At 63.7% G+C, this 18,998-nt stretch overlaps 1 protein-coding gene across 2 annotated transcripts; it reads left to right on the forward strand.

The window, feature by feature from the left end:
• The first annotated feature begins 30 nt into the window (after positions 1–30).
• On the forward strand, positions 31–17,295 carry TRMT44 (tRNA methyltransferase 44 homolog). 2 transcript variants are annotated; one of them, XM_084906915.1, is made up of 11 exons: positions 31–750; positions 2,493–2,607; positions 3,175–3,394; positions 5,218–5,286; positions 5,958–6,065; positions 7,347–7,418; positions 8,632–8,738; positions 10,473–10,656; positions 12,324–12,762; positions 14,413–14,529; positions 16,993–17,295. In XM_084906915.1, the coding sequence occupies exons 1-11, from the start codon at positions 138–140 to the stop codon at positions 17,127–17,129; spliced, it is 2,181 nt and encodes a 726-aa protein (XP_084763041.1). In that variant the 5' UTR covers positions 31–137; the 3' UTR covers positions 17,130–17,295. The 2 variants fall into 2 exon arrangements, with proteins under 2 accessions (XP_084763041.1, XP_084763040.1); XM_084906914.1 differs by having other exon boundaries at positions 79–750; positions 15,519–17,295.
• The last annotated feature ends 1,703 nt before the right edge of the window (positions 17,296–18,998 follow it).

Here is an 18,998-nt window from a genome sequence, read left to right on the forward strand (position 1 = left end):
GCCTGGAGCGCGCGGTTCTGTCCTCGCCCCGCCCACTACGCGCCCCGGTGCCACGCCCCGGTGACGTCACCACGCACACGCAGCGCCGCCTGCGTCATCGCCGCGCGCCGCTGCCAGGCTCAGGGCGCAGGCTGACCATGGCGGAGGTGGGCCGGGCGGCGGTGCGCGACCCCGGCGCGCTGCTCCCGGGCGGCTTCTGGGCGGCGGTGGCCGTGTGGCTGGAGCGGCCGCAGGTGGCCAACAAGCGGCTGTGCGGCGTCCGCCTGGAGGCCCGGCGGCGCGCGGCCCGGCCCGGGACCGAGCCCCGCGGCCCCCGGCCCAGCGCTGACCCCGGGCGGGAGGAGTCGGCCGCGGCGGGATGCCGGTCCGAGGAGGGACCGGGACCCGGTCAGCGTTCCCCCGAGGGCGGATCGAGCCCCAGGCCGGGCATAGGCTCCGAGGAGTCCCGGGGCTGGCACCAGGCAGCGGAGACCGAGAGGGAAGCAGCCGCGGCAGCGCCTCTGCTCGCAGGGGCCCCCGGGCAGCCCGGGGAGGGCGACGGCCCCGCCCCGGACCTGGATGCTCTCTGGAACGATTTCTCCCGGAGCCTCGTCGGCGACCACCGGGAGATGCTGGCCTTCCTCACAGGCCCAGGGGCAGGGCTGCGGGCAGAGGCTCCGCACGAGCTCGACGTGGTGCTCAGGACCGTCGTCCCCAAGGGGAGCCGGCACTGCCCGCGCGCTGCGCCGCGGAGGGAGATGGTCGCGCAGGGTAAGCGTGTTTCTGATGGCGGGAGGCGTCCAGGTACACCAGCCGACGCTCAGGTGGCCAGGACAGACTTTAATTGGGGATGCATTCACAGCAGGAGACAGTCCGGATTGCTCCGACTCTTGGATGTGTGCCTGGGCGTGTTTGAGGGAGAGGAGGGGCGGGGTTGATCCATGTGAAACCCATCTGGGTTTGTTACCTGGAGCAGGTGGAAGTTGGGTTCCTAAAGCCCCGCCCGCGCACGTACACACACACCCACCCACCCACCCACACCGGAGGCCGGCCCCTTCCATGTGGGCTGGAAGAGTGGATTTGTTGGTCTGAGTTTCCTCAGGCAGGCACTGTAACGGGGCCTGGGGTCCTCCTAGGGATGCAGCGCGAGCTGTTGGGAGCCGTGCTAGCGTTTGTTCAGATGTTCGGGGCCAGCGTGGGGCCAAGGAGATGGGGCTCTGAGCACCCTGCTGAGCTGGGTGAAGAGGAGAATCCTTAGGTTGACAAACACTGGCTGAACCTCGCCCTGTGCTAGGGAAGCTGTAGGCTTGTTACTGCCGTTTGAGGGGCGCATAGGAACGCGTGTCCTTAGCACAGAGGATGGGTGTTGACTGTGGTGCCTGGGGCCAGGCAGTGGACGTGGGCCCACAGGTGGGGAGGAGCAGCTAAAGCGGCGGGAAAGGCCGCTCCTGCAGGAGCGCAGAGCTCCGCTGGCTCCGGCACACCGGTCTCGGGGGCCGCTCACACTCAGGGTCTCTGGCACCCCTCCGCTCCCGCCTCCAGATGGAGCCTCTTGTATCTCCCTCTCCTGCGTCTGTAACCTGAACCACACCTGCCAAGGCTCTTCTTTGCCATGTAACCCGTGTGGCCACAGGTTCTGGGCATGAGGGTGCGGACACCTGCGGTGGTGGTTCTGTCTGCACGCAGCAATGCGGAGTGGCTGGTAGGTGTCTACCTCCCTCCCCCACCCCAATCCTGTGCCTCTGCGCCCCTAAGACTTCCAGGTGACCCTCCTCCAGGAGGCCCTCTGCAGCCCTGCTGGCCCCGCCAGGATAGGAGTCTTCCCGCTTTTATCAGCTGTGTTTGATCACCTTTTCCATCTCACCTCTGCATCCTCAGGCTGGCCTCACTGAGGAGAGGGCCCTGAGAAAGCAGACACCGTCTAAGAAGGGCTCCTTGTAGCTACAGGAGCCCAAATTAAAACACAAAAACAAACCAACAAAAACAGCTGGCGGCCATTTATAGGAGTGACTGTGTTCTGACCAATCAGGACAGTGCCTTTGGACCAATCATACTGTGAGATTTGGAGTCTTCATTTGCATGAGGAAAGACCAATCAGGGACCAGGGGCGGGAACTTGTGTTTATATAAACCAGCTCCCCTGGGGTACGGAAAGCCACTTTCCCCTTCCACGAAAGATTTGTCCCCCTGCCTGAGCAGAACCGGGCTACACAGGCTGCCTCACAGCTGGGCTGTAGCACTCCTGGGCTGTGGTGCACTGAACGTTTTCCTCCTCCATCGGACCTCAAAATGGGGGTTGCTGTGGTGAAGGGTGCCAAGGACCACCACCGTTGATTGCCGTGGAGCTGGTGCCCCTGTGGACCTGGGGGGGGGGGGGGTGAGGGCTGCTCCTGCAGGACGGGGTGGGCTCGGGGCAGCAGGCCGCAGGGCAGGGAGCCCAACGCCTGGCTCATTCTGTCGGAATGCAGCTTCTGATGGGGCGCTGAGCAGCCGTGGTCTCTGCTTCTTTCCCAGATGTGCTCGGTGGGGCTGTAACATTCCTGCCTCTGGAAGAAGATGAGCAGGGCAGCTGGAAGGTTCAGATGAGCAACGTGTATCAGATTCAGCTCAGCCACAGCGCTGACGACTGGTAAGAGCCGAGTACCTGGCTGCTCCGTCTCCGGCAGCGGAGCCGGCCTGGAGGAGCCGGCTGAGGTCTGTCGGGGTTAGGGCTGTGCGAAGGGGCCTCTGCTGGCGTGTCCCACGCTTCTGTCCCGGCTGCGGCCTGGCCCGGTGTGGTCCTGGCCGGTGGGAGGGCATCTTGAGTCCCTACATCCCATGCAGCACTTAGCTTTACAACGAATTCAAGTAAACTCACCCCTTGGTTATTTCATTTCTTACAGCTTGGTAATGGAGAGGGAGTATCAGTTTTTTATTCCTTGCCGAGGCCTACGCGGCTTTAGAAACAGCGGGTAGTTAGTAAGCTGGTTAATGCCGTGCCAGGAGCCGGGCAGGGCATGACAGCACGAGAAGGGGAACTCTCTTTGCTGCTTACACGTGTTTTTCTGTCAGATGAACATTCTGTAGCGGGTTCCCGGTGGTTTTGTGTTTGGGTGAAATAGTGTGTAATTTAGCTGCCTCCTCTCCCTTTGTTAAACAGGTAACTTAAAAAGGACTGAAACCAGCTCTGCTTATTCGTGTTTCTCTTATTTTTAAGGTTCATATCTGTTTTGATTTTCTGTCCAGAAAGATGGCAATCGGATGGGATTGTTTATCCCAAACCCGCCTGGCTTGGGCAAGAGCTGCCGGCCAGGCTGGCCCGGTGGTCTGTGGCGAGCGGGAGCAGTGGCTTCAAAAGCACCCTGTCCCTCCTCCCCATCCTCAAGTACAGCCGCACCTACCAGGAGCTCAAAGACAAGTACCAGCACATGGTGCAGGTAATGCTGGGTGGACACACACACACACCCCCCCGTGGAACCGCGCCTTCCCGTCCCCCAGGCGCAGGCACTCGGTGCCCTGACCTCGCGCAGCTGTGCCTGGCGTGCTCGGGCTGCAGAGCTCAAAGCCCACAGCTGTGTGGTGGGAAGCACGTGTTTACTTGCTCTTTGGCACATGACTGAGTTTACCCCAAGAAAACAAACGGGAAATACTTAATTTAAAATAACTGGACATTAAATTACTAAGTCACCATAATTCTCTGGTTTGAACTTAGATATTTTAAGAAAATGTGTGAAAGTTAAAGTACAAAAGTAGGTACTTACAGAAAGGAGATAACTTTTGTAACATGGCCTTAACTTTCTAGCTAAGAAGCAGAAAGCAGGCACCGACAAGCACAGGTGTAGTCACTGGAGCTGAAGTACGGCCTCATTAGCCGTCCTCCCTCCCTCCCTCCCCGAAGTAGCTGCCATCTGTCATTTCCCTGTGTCTTGTGTGTCAGTCACCTGTTGCTGTGTGACGAGCCCTCAGCCCCGGGCGGGCAGCACCCTCCCTGCTGAAACCTGTGGGGGTCTGGAGCCCAGCCCCGGAGTCCTGGGGGGTCATGTTAACTGTCGGTACCTTTCCGGGGCTTTCATGCTCTTCCAGTTTCAGATGGTTTGTGCTGACCGTCTGGCCCACTCTGATTGGGACAGAAATCAGACACTGACCATCAGCCATTGGCTTTTCATCTCTGCCAGATGCCTGTGCTGTGCATTGTTATTGTTTTTGTGTTTGTTTTGTTTTGTTTCAGAGACAGAGGAAGGGAGAGGGAGAGAGAGAGGTAGAAACATAATGATGAAAGAGAATCGTCAGTTGGCTGCCTTCTGCACACCCCTCCTGGGGATGGAGCCAGCAATATAGGCAGGTGCTCTGACTGGGAATCGAACCAGTGACTTCTCAGTGCATGGGTTGATGCTCCACACTGAGCCACCCTGGCTAGGGCCGTTACACACATTGTTTGGGCCTCCCCAGCACAGCCCAGGGTGGACTGAGTAGGGGGCGAGAACCGCTTAGACAAGAGAAGGAAAGCTGGGACTCGTTGGGATGCTGCTTCCCCGATTGGAGCCCGCAGCACAGCAGACCACGAACTATGGTCCTTTATTTTATAGCAGATGCCAGGAGGCAAAGTCAGGGCTGCTCAAGATGCTTACAACGTTCCTGTGGGTTTGATCCTACTCAATTACATGCACCTGATCATGCTTTGTTTCCTTGCAGCTTCTATCACTCAGACTCTGAGGCCACGTGACCACAGGTTCACGCTCACAACCACAGCTGTTGGCTGTCATTGTGCGGGGAGGCTCTGCCCTCCAGGCGGGGGCTTGCACGTGGCCACGAGAGGACTGTGCCCGCTCATCAGTCCGAGGCTTAAACCTGTGCAAATGCTGTAGCCGCCCCCACAATTGTTCATGTTAATGATGAGGCGCCCCCCCCCCCCATGCTTGCACACCCAGGGTCATCCTGAGGGGTGGTTAGAGGGTTATTCCTGCTTTACAGACAGGGGGGCGGGACAGAACAGCTGGGAGGGACAGCCATCACTGCAGACCGAGCTCTGGGCCTGCCCGGCTCTTGCTCCCACCCACCTCGCTTCCTGCTGCTCATCCTCTGGCGAAGGGCCAGCTCTACACACAGACACAGTTTTGGCGCCGGCAGTCTCCTCGCCAGGGCCTCGCACCAGTGTTTTCTAGACGTTGCTGTGTCCTGAGCCCAGAGTGCCTGCCGCCTTACACTGTCCTCAGTGAGATGTGGAGGCGGAGAGTGACACTTGTCCTCGGACGTTTTTCAGGTGTGGCCTGAAGTGACGGATCCTGAGAAGTTTGTGTATGAAGACGTGGCTATTGCTGCCTACCTCCTGGTAAGGACGCACTGGTGGGCGGACACGGCGTTGGGGAGGGCCGCTGGCAGGGCTGCCGACCTCCCTTAGGGGGCTCGCCTCGGCAAGGCTGGGTGCACACGAATGTTGACTTCATCTTGCCCGAGGGCCGCGGGTGCTGGCAGCCTGCCTAGGACCGGAGCTGAGTAGCACTCCGCAGTAACGGGCGCTGGTGGCGCCTGGAGCGCTGGGCGCCGTCTGGGGCTCGGGGCCTGGCTGTGGGGCGTGCCTACCGGCTGCTCCCCACCGCATGGTCCGGCCCTGCCTCGCCGCTCTTGATTTCTTACCTACGACTGTTAAACCAGCATCTCCTTTTCCTCTCCACTGGCATCTTTAGGCTCCTTAGAAACAGCGTGGTTTGTTTGGTGATGATTGTGCACAAAATGTGAGAGAACAGAACGAAGGAAGGGGCTGCTCTCCAGCTGCCGCCCTGGGACGGCCCCTTAATGTGACTGCTGGCAGGAGGGAGCCTGCCGCATGCAGCACCACCCACACCCACCCGCCTGCCCACCTGGGCCTGCCCACCTGGGCCTGCCACCTGTGCCAGGGCCTCAGAGGCCTCCCACCCCTCTGAGCACCAGTTAGGCCCACGTGGGGCTGTTGTCTGGATTTTCCAGGTTAGAGTGAATCACACACACTGTTTTTGCTATTAGGTTCTGTGGGAAGAAGAGCGAGCCGCACAGGGTGTGACAGCTAAGCAGTCCTTCGTGGACCTGGGCTGCGGAAACGGCCTCCTGGTGCACATACTCAGCGAGGCGGGGGTAAGGCAGCCCCTGGTGCACATCCTGGGCGGGGCGGGGGTAAGGGTCTCCTGGTGCACATCCTGGGCGGGGCGGGGGTAAGGGTCTCCTGGGCCACATCCTGGGCGGGGCGGGGGTAAGGCGGGCCCGGGGCCTGGCGGCACCTTTCCCAGAGCGTCCTCATGCCTGGCACAGGCTCGCTGAGCGCTTTCTGTTGGTGCCCCTGAGGCGAGCGGGCTGGCGGCCACAGCGCCTTGCCCAGCGGGTGGCTGTGCCGGGAAAGGCAGGGTCGCTGGAGGAGGTGTTCGGGGGCGTGCGGGCCAGGACAGTCAGGCTTCCACTGCTCGGTGGTGTCAGTACTTCCCTCGGGAAACTGCCATTTCCAGCTCCCAGAGGGGAACGGGCGGGGGTTCCGCCTCAGGAAGCTGACGTCCAGCTCAGGACAGCCGTCACTGGTGCTGTGACCTGCGGGGCTCGCTGGCAGCTGCTGCCTGGTCTGCGAGGCGTAGGCAGTGGCACTGCACCGGGCCCAGCACCCGCCCCCCTCCCGCCACCGTCTCACCTGCCCGGCGGGTCCCGTGCGCTAGGACGGCCCCCTGGTCCCCTGGCGCAGCCGGAGGGCTCGGCCTCACTCGCAGGGACAGCTGGGATTGGAAGCCCGCGGTGAGCCCAGGCTGACCTCCTCCCGGCCGTAGCCTCTGCCTGCGGGTCAGACATGTTTGCCCTCACGGGGGCGTGGACGGGCCCGTCACTGCACTCCCGAGCTGCTGCTGAGAGGGACTGTGCTGCTGGTGACCAGGAGGTGGTGGGTGGGGACGGGGGCCGGGGCGTGAAATGCAGTGCCTCTGAGGGCTCAGGTGTGGTTCCAGAGTGTGGTCCTGTGTGCCCAGTGCCAAGCCACCAGGAGGATGGGCTTGGGGCGAGGGGTGGGGGGATGCGAGCTGGACGAGGAGCCACCTGTGGTCTGAACCCGACGGCCAAGGTGCCCCCCTTCTTCCCAGCCAGAGCTGCTCCCTGCCCCGTCCGTCCCCTTGTGAGACCCCCAGAGCTGCTGCTTCCACCCCTGTCCCCTTGTGAGACCCCAGAGCTGCTCCCTGCCCCGCCCCGTCCCCTTGCTGAAGCGCACGGTGGCTGCCAGCAGAGCGCAGGGCCGCCGGTGCCTGGCAGGGGCGTCTGTACATTCTGAGAAACAGCTGTCACGTCCAGGTTCGGCGCAGGTCCCTGTGCTTGCTGCTGACGGCCGTGCTGCGGGCCAGTCTGGTTTGGTGACAGAACTTAACCTTGGTTTTCTGAAACCCTCAGCATCCAGGCAGGGGGGTTGATGTCCGAAGAAGGAAGATCTGGGACGTGTATGGGCCGCAGACTCGCTTAGAGGTACCCTGCCTCCCCGTGGCCGCCCTCGTCACTGCGGTGTGCTGAGTGTGTGTGTGTGTGTGTGTGTGTGTGTGTGGCCCAGTGATGCCGCCCACCCGTTCACCTGAAGTTTGGGAAAAGGGGAACGTTTAGATTTTCCAAAGCCTCTCGTGCAGCCGGAGAGGATGCTGGCCTCTGGAGCTGGAGTTGTGTCCCTGCGTGGGGGCCGCATCTTCCTGGTGCTGGGAGTGCCTGGAGCAGAGGGCAGCTGGCGAGGGCCGGGCCGGGCCCCGTGGAGCCATAGACGTGCTGCTGAGAGGGCAGCGTTTGCTCTCAGCCGCCTGGTAGCCAGTCCAGCCGTGACCGTGGGCTGAAGTTCGGGTCACTCCGCCTCCGCCAAGAGCCATCGTGCTGGTGCCCAGGGAGCACCGTCTCCCAGGGCGGGGGCGGCCGCGGCAGTGCCCGCGCAGCTGAGCGGCACTCCGGGGGGTGGTCGCACAACAGTGACGCTGCCCAGCGGCACGCCGCTCAGAACGTGCTCAGTTATTACAGAAGTCGGGGCCAGTGGGGAGCCAGGACACTCCGGTGCGGGCTCGGCACACGGTGGCATCACGTTTTCTTTTAGAGGCTGAGGCCGGTGCAGACACTGCTGTGTGTTGATGCTCTGCTCACGTACAGGGTTGTTTGTGCGCGTGGTCCCTCTTATAACAAAGCATTTTAACTCGGGTCTGAAGGGGGCCGAGTGACATGGCTGAGTTCACACTTCCCGTGTCCGCAGGCCCGGGGCAGACTCCTGCCGGGGAGAGGGGCAGGCGGCTGTGGTAGAGCACAGAGGCTGGTGTTGAGAGCCCTCCGACGGTAAAAGCGGCCTCGTCAGCAGCCAGGAGGGCATTGTGCCCGTCAGGGGTCAGAAGGTACCGGCCTACACGGGCTCAGGGCATTGGCATGTGCGCAGCTCACGCGGCCCCCAGGGCCCGGTATGCTTGTGAGGCAACAGTTTCCATGACTACAGGAGGCTCGCCCGAGGAGGTTGGTTTCTCTAGCGGTGCCCTCGGGCCGGCCGCAGCAGGTCAGGGCAGGTCTCACTCCGGCCCTGGTCTCCCCTCCCCGAGCTCAGAGCGCTGAGCCCTGCCAGGCAGGACGGGGCAGGCAAGGCGGTGCCTCTGCGGGGCCGCCGCCCCTGCCTCGGCTCGGCGTTCCCTGACCTGCCATCTGGCTCCGGTCTTCCTTTCAGGAAGCTGCCATCACCCCGAGCGACGAGACTCTCTTCCCTGACGCCGATTGGCTGATCGGGAACCACTCGGATGAGCTGACCCCGTGGGTCCCCGTCATCGCAGCCAGGTGAGGGGGGGATGCAGTGGGCAGCGTCTGGCTGCGCAGCAGCCGCCAGTGCACAGGCGCTGGAGCCTCAAGGTGCTGGTTCCGCTTGTTGACGTGAGATACAGAGAATATTGGGTCAAGGTTGGAGTTCCGTCCAGCTTACTGCTTACAGCATGGCGCCAGAGAGAACCCGTCACACCCGTGGCTCTGCTCTTCCTGTTGGACGGGGACGACCAGAACATTTTTCTGTGGTAACGGCCTACACAGCCAGTGGTGGAAGAGGCGTCGCTTTTTTGAAGATTTTTTGCTTTTTGCTTTGTTTTTATCAGAGGAGGGTTTATCTTCAAGGAAAGCCTGTCACTTCTATCTCTCCGGCAGCGTCCCGGGCCTCAGATGGCATTCGCCTCTGTCAGGGGAGACCTTCGGTGCCAGTTCCTGCCGCCCTGAGAGACTTACCCCGGCGGCTAGTGAACCGTGCCAGCTCTCGGAGCCGCGGGCACAGAGCCAGTCTTGCCCGCACTGTGCCTGCCTCCCATCCCCGCTGCCTGAGACCCCGGAGCCCTGCACTCGGTGGGGGGCGGGCAGAGCAGCTGGAGGGGGAATCTCTGTGGGAGTCCGCTCGTGTCTCCTAGGACAGCGGTCGGCAAACTGGTTCTCGAGCCACATGCAGCTCGAGCCTTGGTTTGCCGACCGCTGCGTGGGGCATTCTCTTACCGAGTTCTGACTCCAGGTAGCCGAGCACCGCACCGGGAGGTCCGCGGGGCTGCGCCGTTTCCAGAATCACACGGGGGAGGGCTGTGCTTCACTTTCCGTGTAAAACAAAGCGCACTGGCAGCAGACGTCTGCCTTCTGATCCACGGCTGCCACATGGCTCAGCGGAGGCTTCTGTGGGGAGGGGCCACGGGCTCAGCGGTGGTTTCTGTGGGGAAGGGCCACGGGCTCAGCCGGGGCCTCGGGGGGGAGGGGCCCCGTGGCTCAGCCGGGGCCTCTGTGAGGAAGGGCCACGGGCTCAGCCGGGGCCTCTGTGAGGAAGGGCCACGGGCTCAGCCGGGGCCTCTGTGAGGAAGGGCCACAGGCTCAGCCGGGGCCTCGGGGGGGAGGGGCCCCATGGCTCAGCTGGGGCCTCTGTGGGGAGGGGCCCCGTGGCTCAGCCGGGGCCTCTGTGGGGAAGGGCCCATGGCTCAGCTGGGGCTTCTGTGGGGAAGGGCCACGGGCTCAGTGGGGGCTCCTGTGGGGAAGGGCCACGGGCTCAGTGGGGGCTCCTGTGGGGAAGGGCCACGGGCTCAGCCAGGGCACCCCCTCTGTGGGGACAGGCCACGGGCTCAGTGGGGGCTCCTGTGGGGAAGGCCCGTGGTGGTAATTTCTGTGGGTAAGGGCCACGGGCTCAGCCGGAGCCTCTGTGGGGAGGGGCCCCGTGGCGGTGGTTTCTGTGGGGAAGGGCCACGGGCTCAGCCGGGGCGCCCCCTCTGTGGGGAGGGGCGGTGGTTTCTGTGGGGAAGGCCCCCGTGGCTCAGTGGGGGCTCCTGTGGGGAAGGCCCGTGGCTCAGTGGGGGCTCCTGTGGGGAAGGCCCGTGGCGGTGGTTTCTGTGGGGAAGGCCCGTGGCTCAGTGGGGGCTCCTGTGGGGAGGGCCCCGTGGCTCAGTGGGGGCTCCTGTGGGGAGGGCCCCGTGGCGGTGGTTTCTGTGGGGAGGGCCCGTGGCGGTGGTCTGGGTTCCTGACGAGCCTGCCAGGACCCGTGTCTGCCTGTGTTTGCAGGTCCTCCTACCGCTGCCGCTTCTTCGTGCTCCCCTGCTGCTTCTTCGACTTCGCCGGAAGGTACCGGCGGCGGCAGAGCGGGAAGACGCAGTACCGCGAGTACCTGGACTTCGTCCGGGAGGTGGGCTCGGCCTGCGGGTTCCACGTGGAGGAGGACTGCCTGCGGATCCCTTCCACCAAGCGCGTGCGTGCAGCCTGGGCGCCGGGCGGGTGGCGCCGAGGGAGGGCTGAGGCCAGGCCGGGCCACAGGGCCATGGTGCTGGGAGGAGGGTGTTCCTGAAGGCGCCTGGGCGGGGGGCGCCGAGGGGGGAGGGCTGAGGCAGGGCCGGGCCACGGGGCCATGGTGCTGGGAAGAGGGTGTCCTGGAGGTGCCTGGGCCGGTCGCGCACACGGTTGTGCTCGGTGTTTCTCCCACACTCCCTCCCCGGGGGACCTGGCACGTCTCTCGGCTCCCGAGGGCCCCAGGCAGGAGTCTGCTGGGCCTGCGCGGAGACCTCTGGCCTGGGCAGTGTTGTCTGAGGCTCAGCACGCTCATTCCATGTCCTGGGTTCACGAGCACGTGGCTGAAGTTGAAGGCTGTCGTGGCAGCTCAGAGCTGTGCGAGGTTTTCTCAGCCAAAGCCTCCACTTCAGATTCACCCACAGTGGAGTGGTCGGCGCCCTCCTGTGTCTGCCAGGCGCTCAGGGCCTGGTCTCCGAGGCGGTGTCCCCGGGCGGTGGGAGGCCCGGGCTCCGGTGCTCACTGCTCAGGCACCCTGGGCTTCCGTAGGGCTCGTCCTTCTCTCACTTGCCCTCTCGTTGGGCAGGTCAGTGTCTCCTGAGGTTAGAGGTGCTGGAAACAGGTGTGGGTGGGCACGGGGGTGCCACAGTTTGATTTTTTTTTTTTTAAATATATTTTTATTGATTTTGTACAGAGAAGAAGGGAGAGAGCTAGAGAGTTAGAAACATCGATGAGAGAGAGTCATCGATCAGCTGCCTCTTGCACACCCCCTACTGGGGATATGCCCGCAACCAAGGTACATGCCCTTGACCGGAATCGAACCCGGGATCCTTCAGTCCCCAAGCCGACGCTCTATCCATTGAGCCAAACTGGTCTCGGCCACAGTTTGATTTTTTATTAGCTGCTCCCCTGCACTTACTGTAGGTGCCTCAGACTAGCCCCTCTTCCCTAATCTCCGAGCCTTGGTTCCTGTGACGGTGGTTTGGGGTCAGAGGCGGGAGTGGATACGCACAGCGCGGGCTGATCCTGCACCAGGCCCCGTTCCCCACAGGGAGTTCTGCCCGGTCACACGCTGCAGGAGGCGGAGCTGGCCCCGGAGGGGCCGACCACACCCGCTCTCTGGCCTCTCCTGTCGCCTGGCTTTGTAGTCGGTGCCCACAGAGGAAGCTCGGACGCTGTGCTGGGCGGCGCCCTGGATGGCCTGGCGCCAGGGCTCAGGCAGGGGGCCTTGGGCAGGTGTGGAGGGAGGGAGAGAGGAAGGGAGGCCAGGTGGACATCCGCACCGGACCAAGCTCAGCGGGCACCACGCCTTCCCTTGTTCTGGTGAGACCGATAGAGAGACAGCTCCTCCTGTCGCTCCCCGGAAGCTCTTAGGGTGGCCTCAGGCACGGGGCAGGGGGGCTGATGTGGGCGCAGTGACGCGGCTGTCAGTACACAGTCTGTCTGTCCAGTGCAGCCCTGAGCGTGCGTGTCCTGGGCTTCCGCTGCTGCTCACGGTCTGGTCACTGGACCCACTGGAGCGTGAAGGACGCTTGCTCTCCCATGAGGAGGGGGGGCTGTGCTGTGCTCCGCTCCGCTCCGCTCCGCGCAGGATCCGAGGGCGGAGGGTGACTCCCCTTCTCGCTCGCGCAGGTGTGCCTCCTGGGGAGATCCAGGACCTACCCGCCCGCCGCAGAAGCCCTCGCCGACCAGCGGAGGGCCCAGTACATCAGCAGCCGCCGTGCCCCGGGGCCCACCCCCACCCTCACCCCCGCCCCGCCCGGGGCTGAGACTGGCAGCGTGCACTGCTGTCACCGAGGCCTCCCTGACGGTCCCCCCGATGGCCTCCCCGGGGACCCCCCCAATGGTCCCAGAGCCCTGGAGCCTGGGGCTGAGGGGCGCTGGCTGCCCGGCTTTCACCCCCGAGACAGAGCTGAGCGCGTGAGGAACTGCACCACCCTCCCGAGGGAGTTCGTGGACCAGGTGGTTCTGCAGGTGGCCAGCCTGCTGTTGGGCGGAGCGCCGTTAAGCCCCGGGAGTCCTCCCAGCGGAAGTCCTCCCAGCGGGAGCACGCGGACCTGGAACCCAGGAGGTAACCGCGGTGGCCCGGTAGTGCCTGCACCCTGTGCATGGCCGGTGCGCTGGTCGGTTAGTGTGTGAGAGACGGTGATGCAGGCAGGCGGCTGCACGCTCAGGCCCGGTTTCCTGAGGTCCCGCTGGCGGGCGGCGGGGCGGGCAGGTCAGTCGGGACACTCCGTCTGCAGGCCTGTCCCAGCAGAACACGGCTGACTGGGTGCCGGCGGGGCGGGCTCTGACCCGGTATGGTGGGTGTAATTCTCTGAAGGCCCCAGACAAGGCAGGCGTGAGGAGGGAGGGCGTGTGCCTGACTGTTCTCGTAGGAGGGTGCCCCCTCCAACCAGTGGCATCCGAGGGGGTAGGGGCCCAAGTGTGAGCCCCAGTTGTCTTCCTACAGTTGTTCCTGGGGTCCCAGGGCCCTGGCTGCTGGGAAGGTTTCCCTGCTGCTCCTCTGCCTGGCAGGCTTCTCGGCCCGCCACCAGGGGGCGCTGTGGAGCTGTCACCAGCCAGAGGAAATCGAGGACCCCTCTCCCCCTGAGCCTGTCAGGACAGCCCCCCTGCTGGCCCCGCAGGCGGGACAGGCCCGGGCGGAGGGATCGTGGGCCCTTCAACCTCCTGCTCTTCCTCGGCCATGAGGTGGTCGCAGTGCGTGTCCCGTCATTTCACCCCTCCCGTCTCGTCCTGTGACACAGCGCCCCGTCCAGCATGTCCCCTCCCAGGAGTCACCGCCCTCCTGGCATCCGGGGCGGCTGGCCCAGGTGGCGCTGTGGCTGCAGCAGCTCAGGGTGACACCCCACCTCCTAGGTGTATCCCCCTGAGGGATACAGCCAGGGCAGAGGAAGGCACGCTGGATGGGCCCAGAGCCCAGTGCATCTGAAGGCGGGAGGTTGACTTTCCTTCCCAGGATGGCACTTCCCTGGTGGGGGGGTCCTTCGGGAGCCTGGGGTGCCTCCTAGTGAGCAGGACGGGCCTTTCCCAGGCCCCGGTGGAGGGGGCTCTATTATCATTCCTCAGCCCCCCCCCACACACACACACTCTGGAGATGTCTAGGAGCCGGGCACGTGCTCCAGGGCTGTCGGAGGCTTCAGCTCCTGTCGGCCGGGAGCATGTTCCCGTGAGGGGGAGGCGTGATCTCAGCCTCCCAGCGCCGCCCCAGGCCTGGCCCCTCTTGCCTGTGCTGCGGGACTCAAGGACCTACCTGGGCAGCTGGCTGAGCGGTGTGGGAGCTGCGGCAGGACCGGGGGAAGGGGCTAGGGCGGCAGCCGGGAGCGGCATGGCCAGGCTGAGCTGCGTGAGGGTCAGTGCGGGGAGCTCGTGGGGCGGAGCTCCTGGGCGGAGCCGGGAGGTGGGGCGCTCTGGGCCAGCGTCCCACTCCCCCTAGCGTCCCGCGTTCTCCAGGCAGGCGGAGCAGGTGAGGGGGATTTGCAGGTGCGGTCGTCGCAGCCCCTGACCTGCGGGAGCTCGGCTCCTGGGCTCGGCTGCAGGGCAGGGCTGCGGGCAGCACTGGGTGGGCCTGGCGGAGAGCCGCCTCGGGCAGCGCGGGGCGGCCCTGCCACTGGTTCGGGGCTGTAGAGGACAGCGCGTTAATCTGAACGTCTGCATTTGGGTTCGCGGGAGGCTGGTCTGTGCCCACGGCCAGGTGTGACGGCCCTTTCCTTCTGGACAGCGAGCCTCTCCCTGGCGGAGGTGGCGGGCGAGCTGGACAGGGAGACGCTGCGGAGGCTGAAGCGGGAGTGCGGCGGCCTGCAGACACTGCTGCGCAACAGCCACCAGGTGTTCGCAGGTGAGCACCGCCCCCGCCGCTCCTCCCGCGTGGCTGTGGCTGTGGCTGTCACCTCCCCACGCCGCCTGCCCCCCTCCACCCCACCTCCCCATCCCGGTCCTGCCTCCGGGCCGGGGCCCCAGGTGCTCCTGTCACTTCCTCCTGCACACGTCACACCCCACCCCACCCCACCCCAGCGAGGCCATGAGCTCCCTGCAGGGCGGCCGCGGGGGCCCAGGCTGTGGTGCCGCAGGAGGAGGTCTGGCCCAGGAGGTGCCATCTCGGGGCAGGGCTGTCCCTTGTGTGCTGTGCTGGAGGCTGCAGACCAGGGCGATGGCCTCTGTCCTGTCCCAGGCCCTGGCGGAGGAGGCTCCCACCTCGGGCAGGGCCACAGCAGGACAGGCGCTGGGTCAGGATCTGGGAAGGAGGGGCCTTCCGGAGTGAGGGAGGCCGGGCTGGAGTTGGCCCAGCGGGTGCACGTGCTGGGCTGAGGTCCCGGTCTCCCTGGGTGCATGCTGCCCTCGGGCTGGGCGGAGCCAGAGGAGGCCCTGAGCTGACCGTCGGCGCCTGGGCTCGCTCTGCCTTCGCAGCTCAGCTCGGAGGCCGCTGCAGCCTTCCGTGCCCCACACGTTCTTTGCTTGGTTTCGGGAACATCTTTTTTCCATTAGAGCGCGCATGGGTCTGCTGTCCTCTGTGGTGTACGCAGGGGAGCTTTATTTTTGGAAGCGCTGCTGAGGAGGCGGCGAGTGGGGTGGGAGCAGGCAGCGTGCGTCATGCGAGAGCTATGCCTGAGCCTGCGGGCTGCTGAGCCGTGTCTCCCATCACGTGTGCGGTGCAGGCGGTGCCAGGACTGTGCCACGGAGGCTGTGGCAGGCGTGGCGGCGGTGCCCGCTCCTCAGAGCCCCCGTGGCCGGTGCATGTCGGCACACAGGACGCCGTGCTGGGAGCGCGGAGCTGGGGGGTCGGCACATGGGCTTAGTCACTGCTGTGTCTCTCTGTCCGAGCTGCAGTTCTGAACGGGCGGGTGCGCTTTCGAGACTGGAGGGAAGAGAAGCTGCAGGAGGAGAAGCAACCGGAAGCCAAGCGCCGGCTGCTCTCCACGGCATTCAAAACCCGCCTCTGCTGGTTCTTCTCGCACCACCCGGACGGCTGCGCCCTGCCCGCGGACGGCTGCCCCTTTGCCCACGGGCCTGCGGAGCTGCGGCCGCCCCCCGCCTCCAAGGGGAGGAAGCGGCCTCTGTGAGCCCGGGGCCCTGCCCGCTCCTCAGCCCTGCGGTTCCAGGGCTGGCAGTGCTCAAGCCACTTGCCTTCCGCCTGCCATCAGTGCTCCAGGGGCATCACACTCCAGGGACGGAAGCTGGAGAAGCCGAAGGCGCCGAGCCCCACGGCCACCCAAGTAGGGCTCGCGTTAAACGAGGGAGCTGACAGGCTGGGTCTCGGCATCGGGGAAGGGGTGGGGGGGTGTCAGGAGACGGAGGAAGTGCTTGAGCCGGCTCTTCGGGCAGCGCCCGCCCTGGGTGCCCATGTGTGGAGGCAGGGTCACCGGAAGTGCCCGCTGCCCCAGAGACCCATGGGGACCAGCGGCCAGAGCGCCTCCCTCTCCTGCCCACCCCGCGGTGTCTCACCAAGTGCGGATACGTTCCCATTAAATTATTTGTGCAGTTTACACACACACTGTCGTGGTCCGTGGTTTTTCTGTGGCACGTAGTGCGGGCACTCTCAGCACGTTCTGAGTAACAGATAAACCACCCCATCCCTACCCAAGAGGCCCCAGCACCCCGCCTCGCTCAAAGGTCACGGCCAGCCAGTGTCCCGCTGCCCGCTGCCTCGCAGCCCCCATACGTGGGTGAGCTCGGCCAGGTGTGGCCCTGCCCGCGGCTCCTGTGGAGGGGCCTGTGCACCCCCGCAGGGTGGGAGGGGACAGCCCAGCACCGTTTATCTTCTGGCTCGGGTCGCCATTCCGGTGTCTTCCGGCCGCTGCCGTTTCTCCTTTTTCTTAACTTGAGAGAGACACACTGGTAACGGTGTTCCACTCCCAAGGGGATGCTTCTTCCATGTTCCCGACCGGAGACCCAGCCCTCGACCTCGGTGTATCCGGATTATGCTCTAAGGCAGTGTTTCCCAAACTTCTGACATATGTGTGCCCCTTCTATAATTTTCGTAATGCCGAGTACCCCTCGTACTCATGAGAACGTAGAATTAGGCGCAGCTAAGCACGGTGCAGTGCACATCCCCACCAAACTTCCCGTACCCCTGGGGGTACACGTACCACACTTCGGGAAACACTGCTCTAAGCAACTGCTCTCCCCAGGGGGCCTGGAGCCTCCGTGGCTCCTGATAAGTCATCCTGATTGTTCCTATTGCCCCCTGTCTGCATTGCGTGCTCTTCTCTGGCTGATTTTAAACCTTTTTCCACCTTTAATATTCAGTTTTTCTGTTCTTAAAAAATAATTTATTTTTGTAATATGTTCTTATTCATTTCAGAGAAGAGAGAAACATCAATGAGAATCACCAATCAACAACCTCGCACTGGGGATCAAGCCCACAATCCCAAGTATGTGCCCCTGACCAGAATCGAACCTGGGACCCTTCAGTCTGCAGACTGGCACTCTATCCACTGAGCCACACCGGCTAGGGCTAGTATTCAACAGTTTTGTGTAAGGGCATAAGCTGTGTTTTTTGTTAACTTGCTTGGGCTTTGCTAAACCTTATAAGTCCCTGGGTTACTGTTTTTTGATCCAATTTGGAAAAATCAGCCAATAGTCCATAAATGTTTTTCCTGCTCCATTCTCTCTGCTCCCAGTTATATGTACACTGGAGGCCCGGTGCATGGTGGGGTCCCTAGGCCTGGCCTGCAGGGATCGGGCCCAAACTGGCTCTCATACATCCCCTGAGAGGTTCCCCGATTGCGAGAGGGCGCAGGCCAGGCTGAGGGACCCCCTGATGCATGATTGGGGCCGGAGAGGGACCATGGGAGGGCTCCAGGGCGTGCCATCCCGTCTCACCCAGTCTCTTGACTGTGCGTCTCACTTTGTTCATGTGACTATAGCTTGTTCGTATGTACCAGTGTCACGTGTGCTGGAGATTGTGGGCGACTGGCAGAGTTTAGATTCTTCCTGTGCAGGGAGCGGAGTTTCCCTTAGTGCTCATTTACCTATCGGTGAGCCGCTGTGATTGGACGGAGGCGGGCAGCAGGCATTGATTGGCAGGTCTGTTCCTGTCCTGCCCGATTCCAATGCTTCGTCCACGTCTCTGCAGCCTGGGCTGGCCCTTCTAAGGGGCTTCCGGGGTTTCGTGGGGAGCCCCGGTGCTGCCCAGCCCCTAACGTGGCAGCACTTGAATTCCAGACTCTCCCTGTGGCTGCAGGCTCTGTTCCAAAGCGAGGGAGGATCCCGGAGGGGGGGGGGGAGGGCACGAGGCCTGCATGCGCACACCCTTGGCTTGGCTGCGGCCGCTCCTGGCAGGTCCGTGTGCTGGCTGCTGGCTCTGGCGCGGGAAGTGTGGCTGCTGCCACCGGGGACTGAGGGCTGATCCTCTCACTAGTTTAAACACCAACAGCCACCTGTGGCCCGTGCCAGCACCAGGGTCCAGCCCTGCCGAGGCATTGGGTGAGTTAACCAAATGCTGACCACACAGAGCAGGCTAATTTTTATTTTACTTTGTGTGGTCACAAATGATAAAATATCCAAGAAAGGCTCTCCCCCCTGGGCTGACACGTCGGACAGAGGCTCCAGGTCATTGCCGCTCGGGGTATCCGCTCCTCTGGCAGTGCCTTAGGAATTCAGAATTGCAGGCCCACCCACGACCTGCCCGTCACCGCCACTGAGGCAGGGCCAGCAGGCTGGGGGGTGGAGGCTGAGCTGGAGAAAGGGCTGCATCTCCCAGCCTTTTCCAACCCCCTTGGCCGACAAACCGGCTCGAGAGCCACATGCGGCTCTTTGGCCCCTGGAGTGTGGCTCTTCCACAAAATACCACGGCCTGGACGAGTCTACTTTGAAGAAGTGGCGTCGGAAGAAGTTTAAAAAACGCGGCTCTCCAAAGACATTTCAGCTGTTGTCCTGTTGGTGTTTGGCTCTGCTGACTAATGAGTCTCCCCACCACTGGCCTAGGCCACTTCCCCTCCGGAAAACTCCCTCCTGCTTCCCGCTCTGCTCCTGGCCTGTGAGACAGGGGGGGAGACCCAAGGCTCTGGCCCTGGAGTGCCCGTGGGTAGTGGGCAGCCGAGGTCTCGGTGGAGTCAGCGGAGGGGAGCAGGAAACTCACCTGCCCTCAGTGCTGGGCTGAGTGGCCTCTGCCCACTCCCTTCCGCGCGCTCCTGAGGAATGACACACAGGGTGAGGCACTCCCGAGGCCACACAGTGAAGGGCAGCACCGGAGCTGGACCCCACGCAGTGTGGGGCGATGCAGGCCTGGGAGACGGGGCCCGGGGAGAGGGTGGGGGGTCACAGCTCCAGGACACTGGGGACCAGGCCGCAGGAAGGGCTGGGAGT

Source organism: Pipistrellus hanaki, assembly GCF_964339955.1.
Source record: "Pipistrellus hanaki genome assembly, chromosome: 1".
NCBI lineage: Eukaryota > Metazoa > Chordata > Mammalia > Chiroptera > Vespertilionidae > Pipistrellus > Pipistrellus hanaki.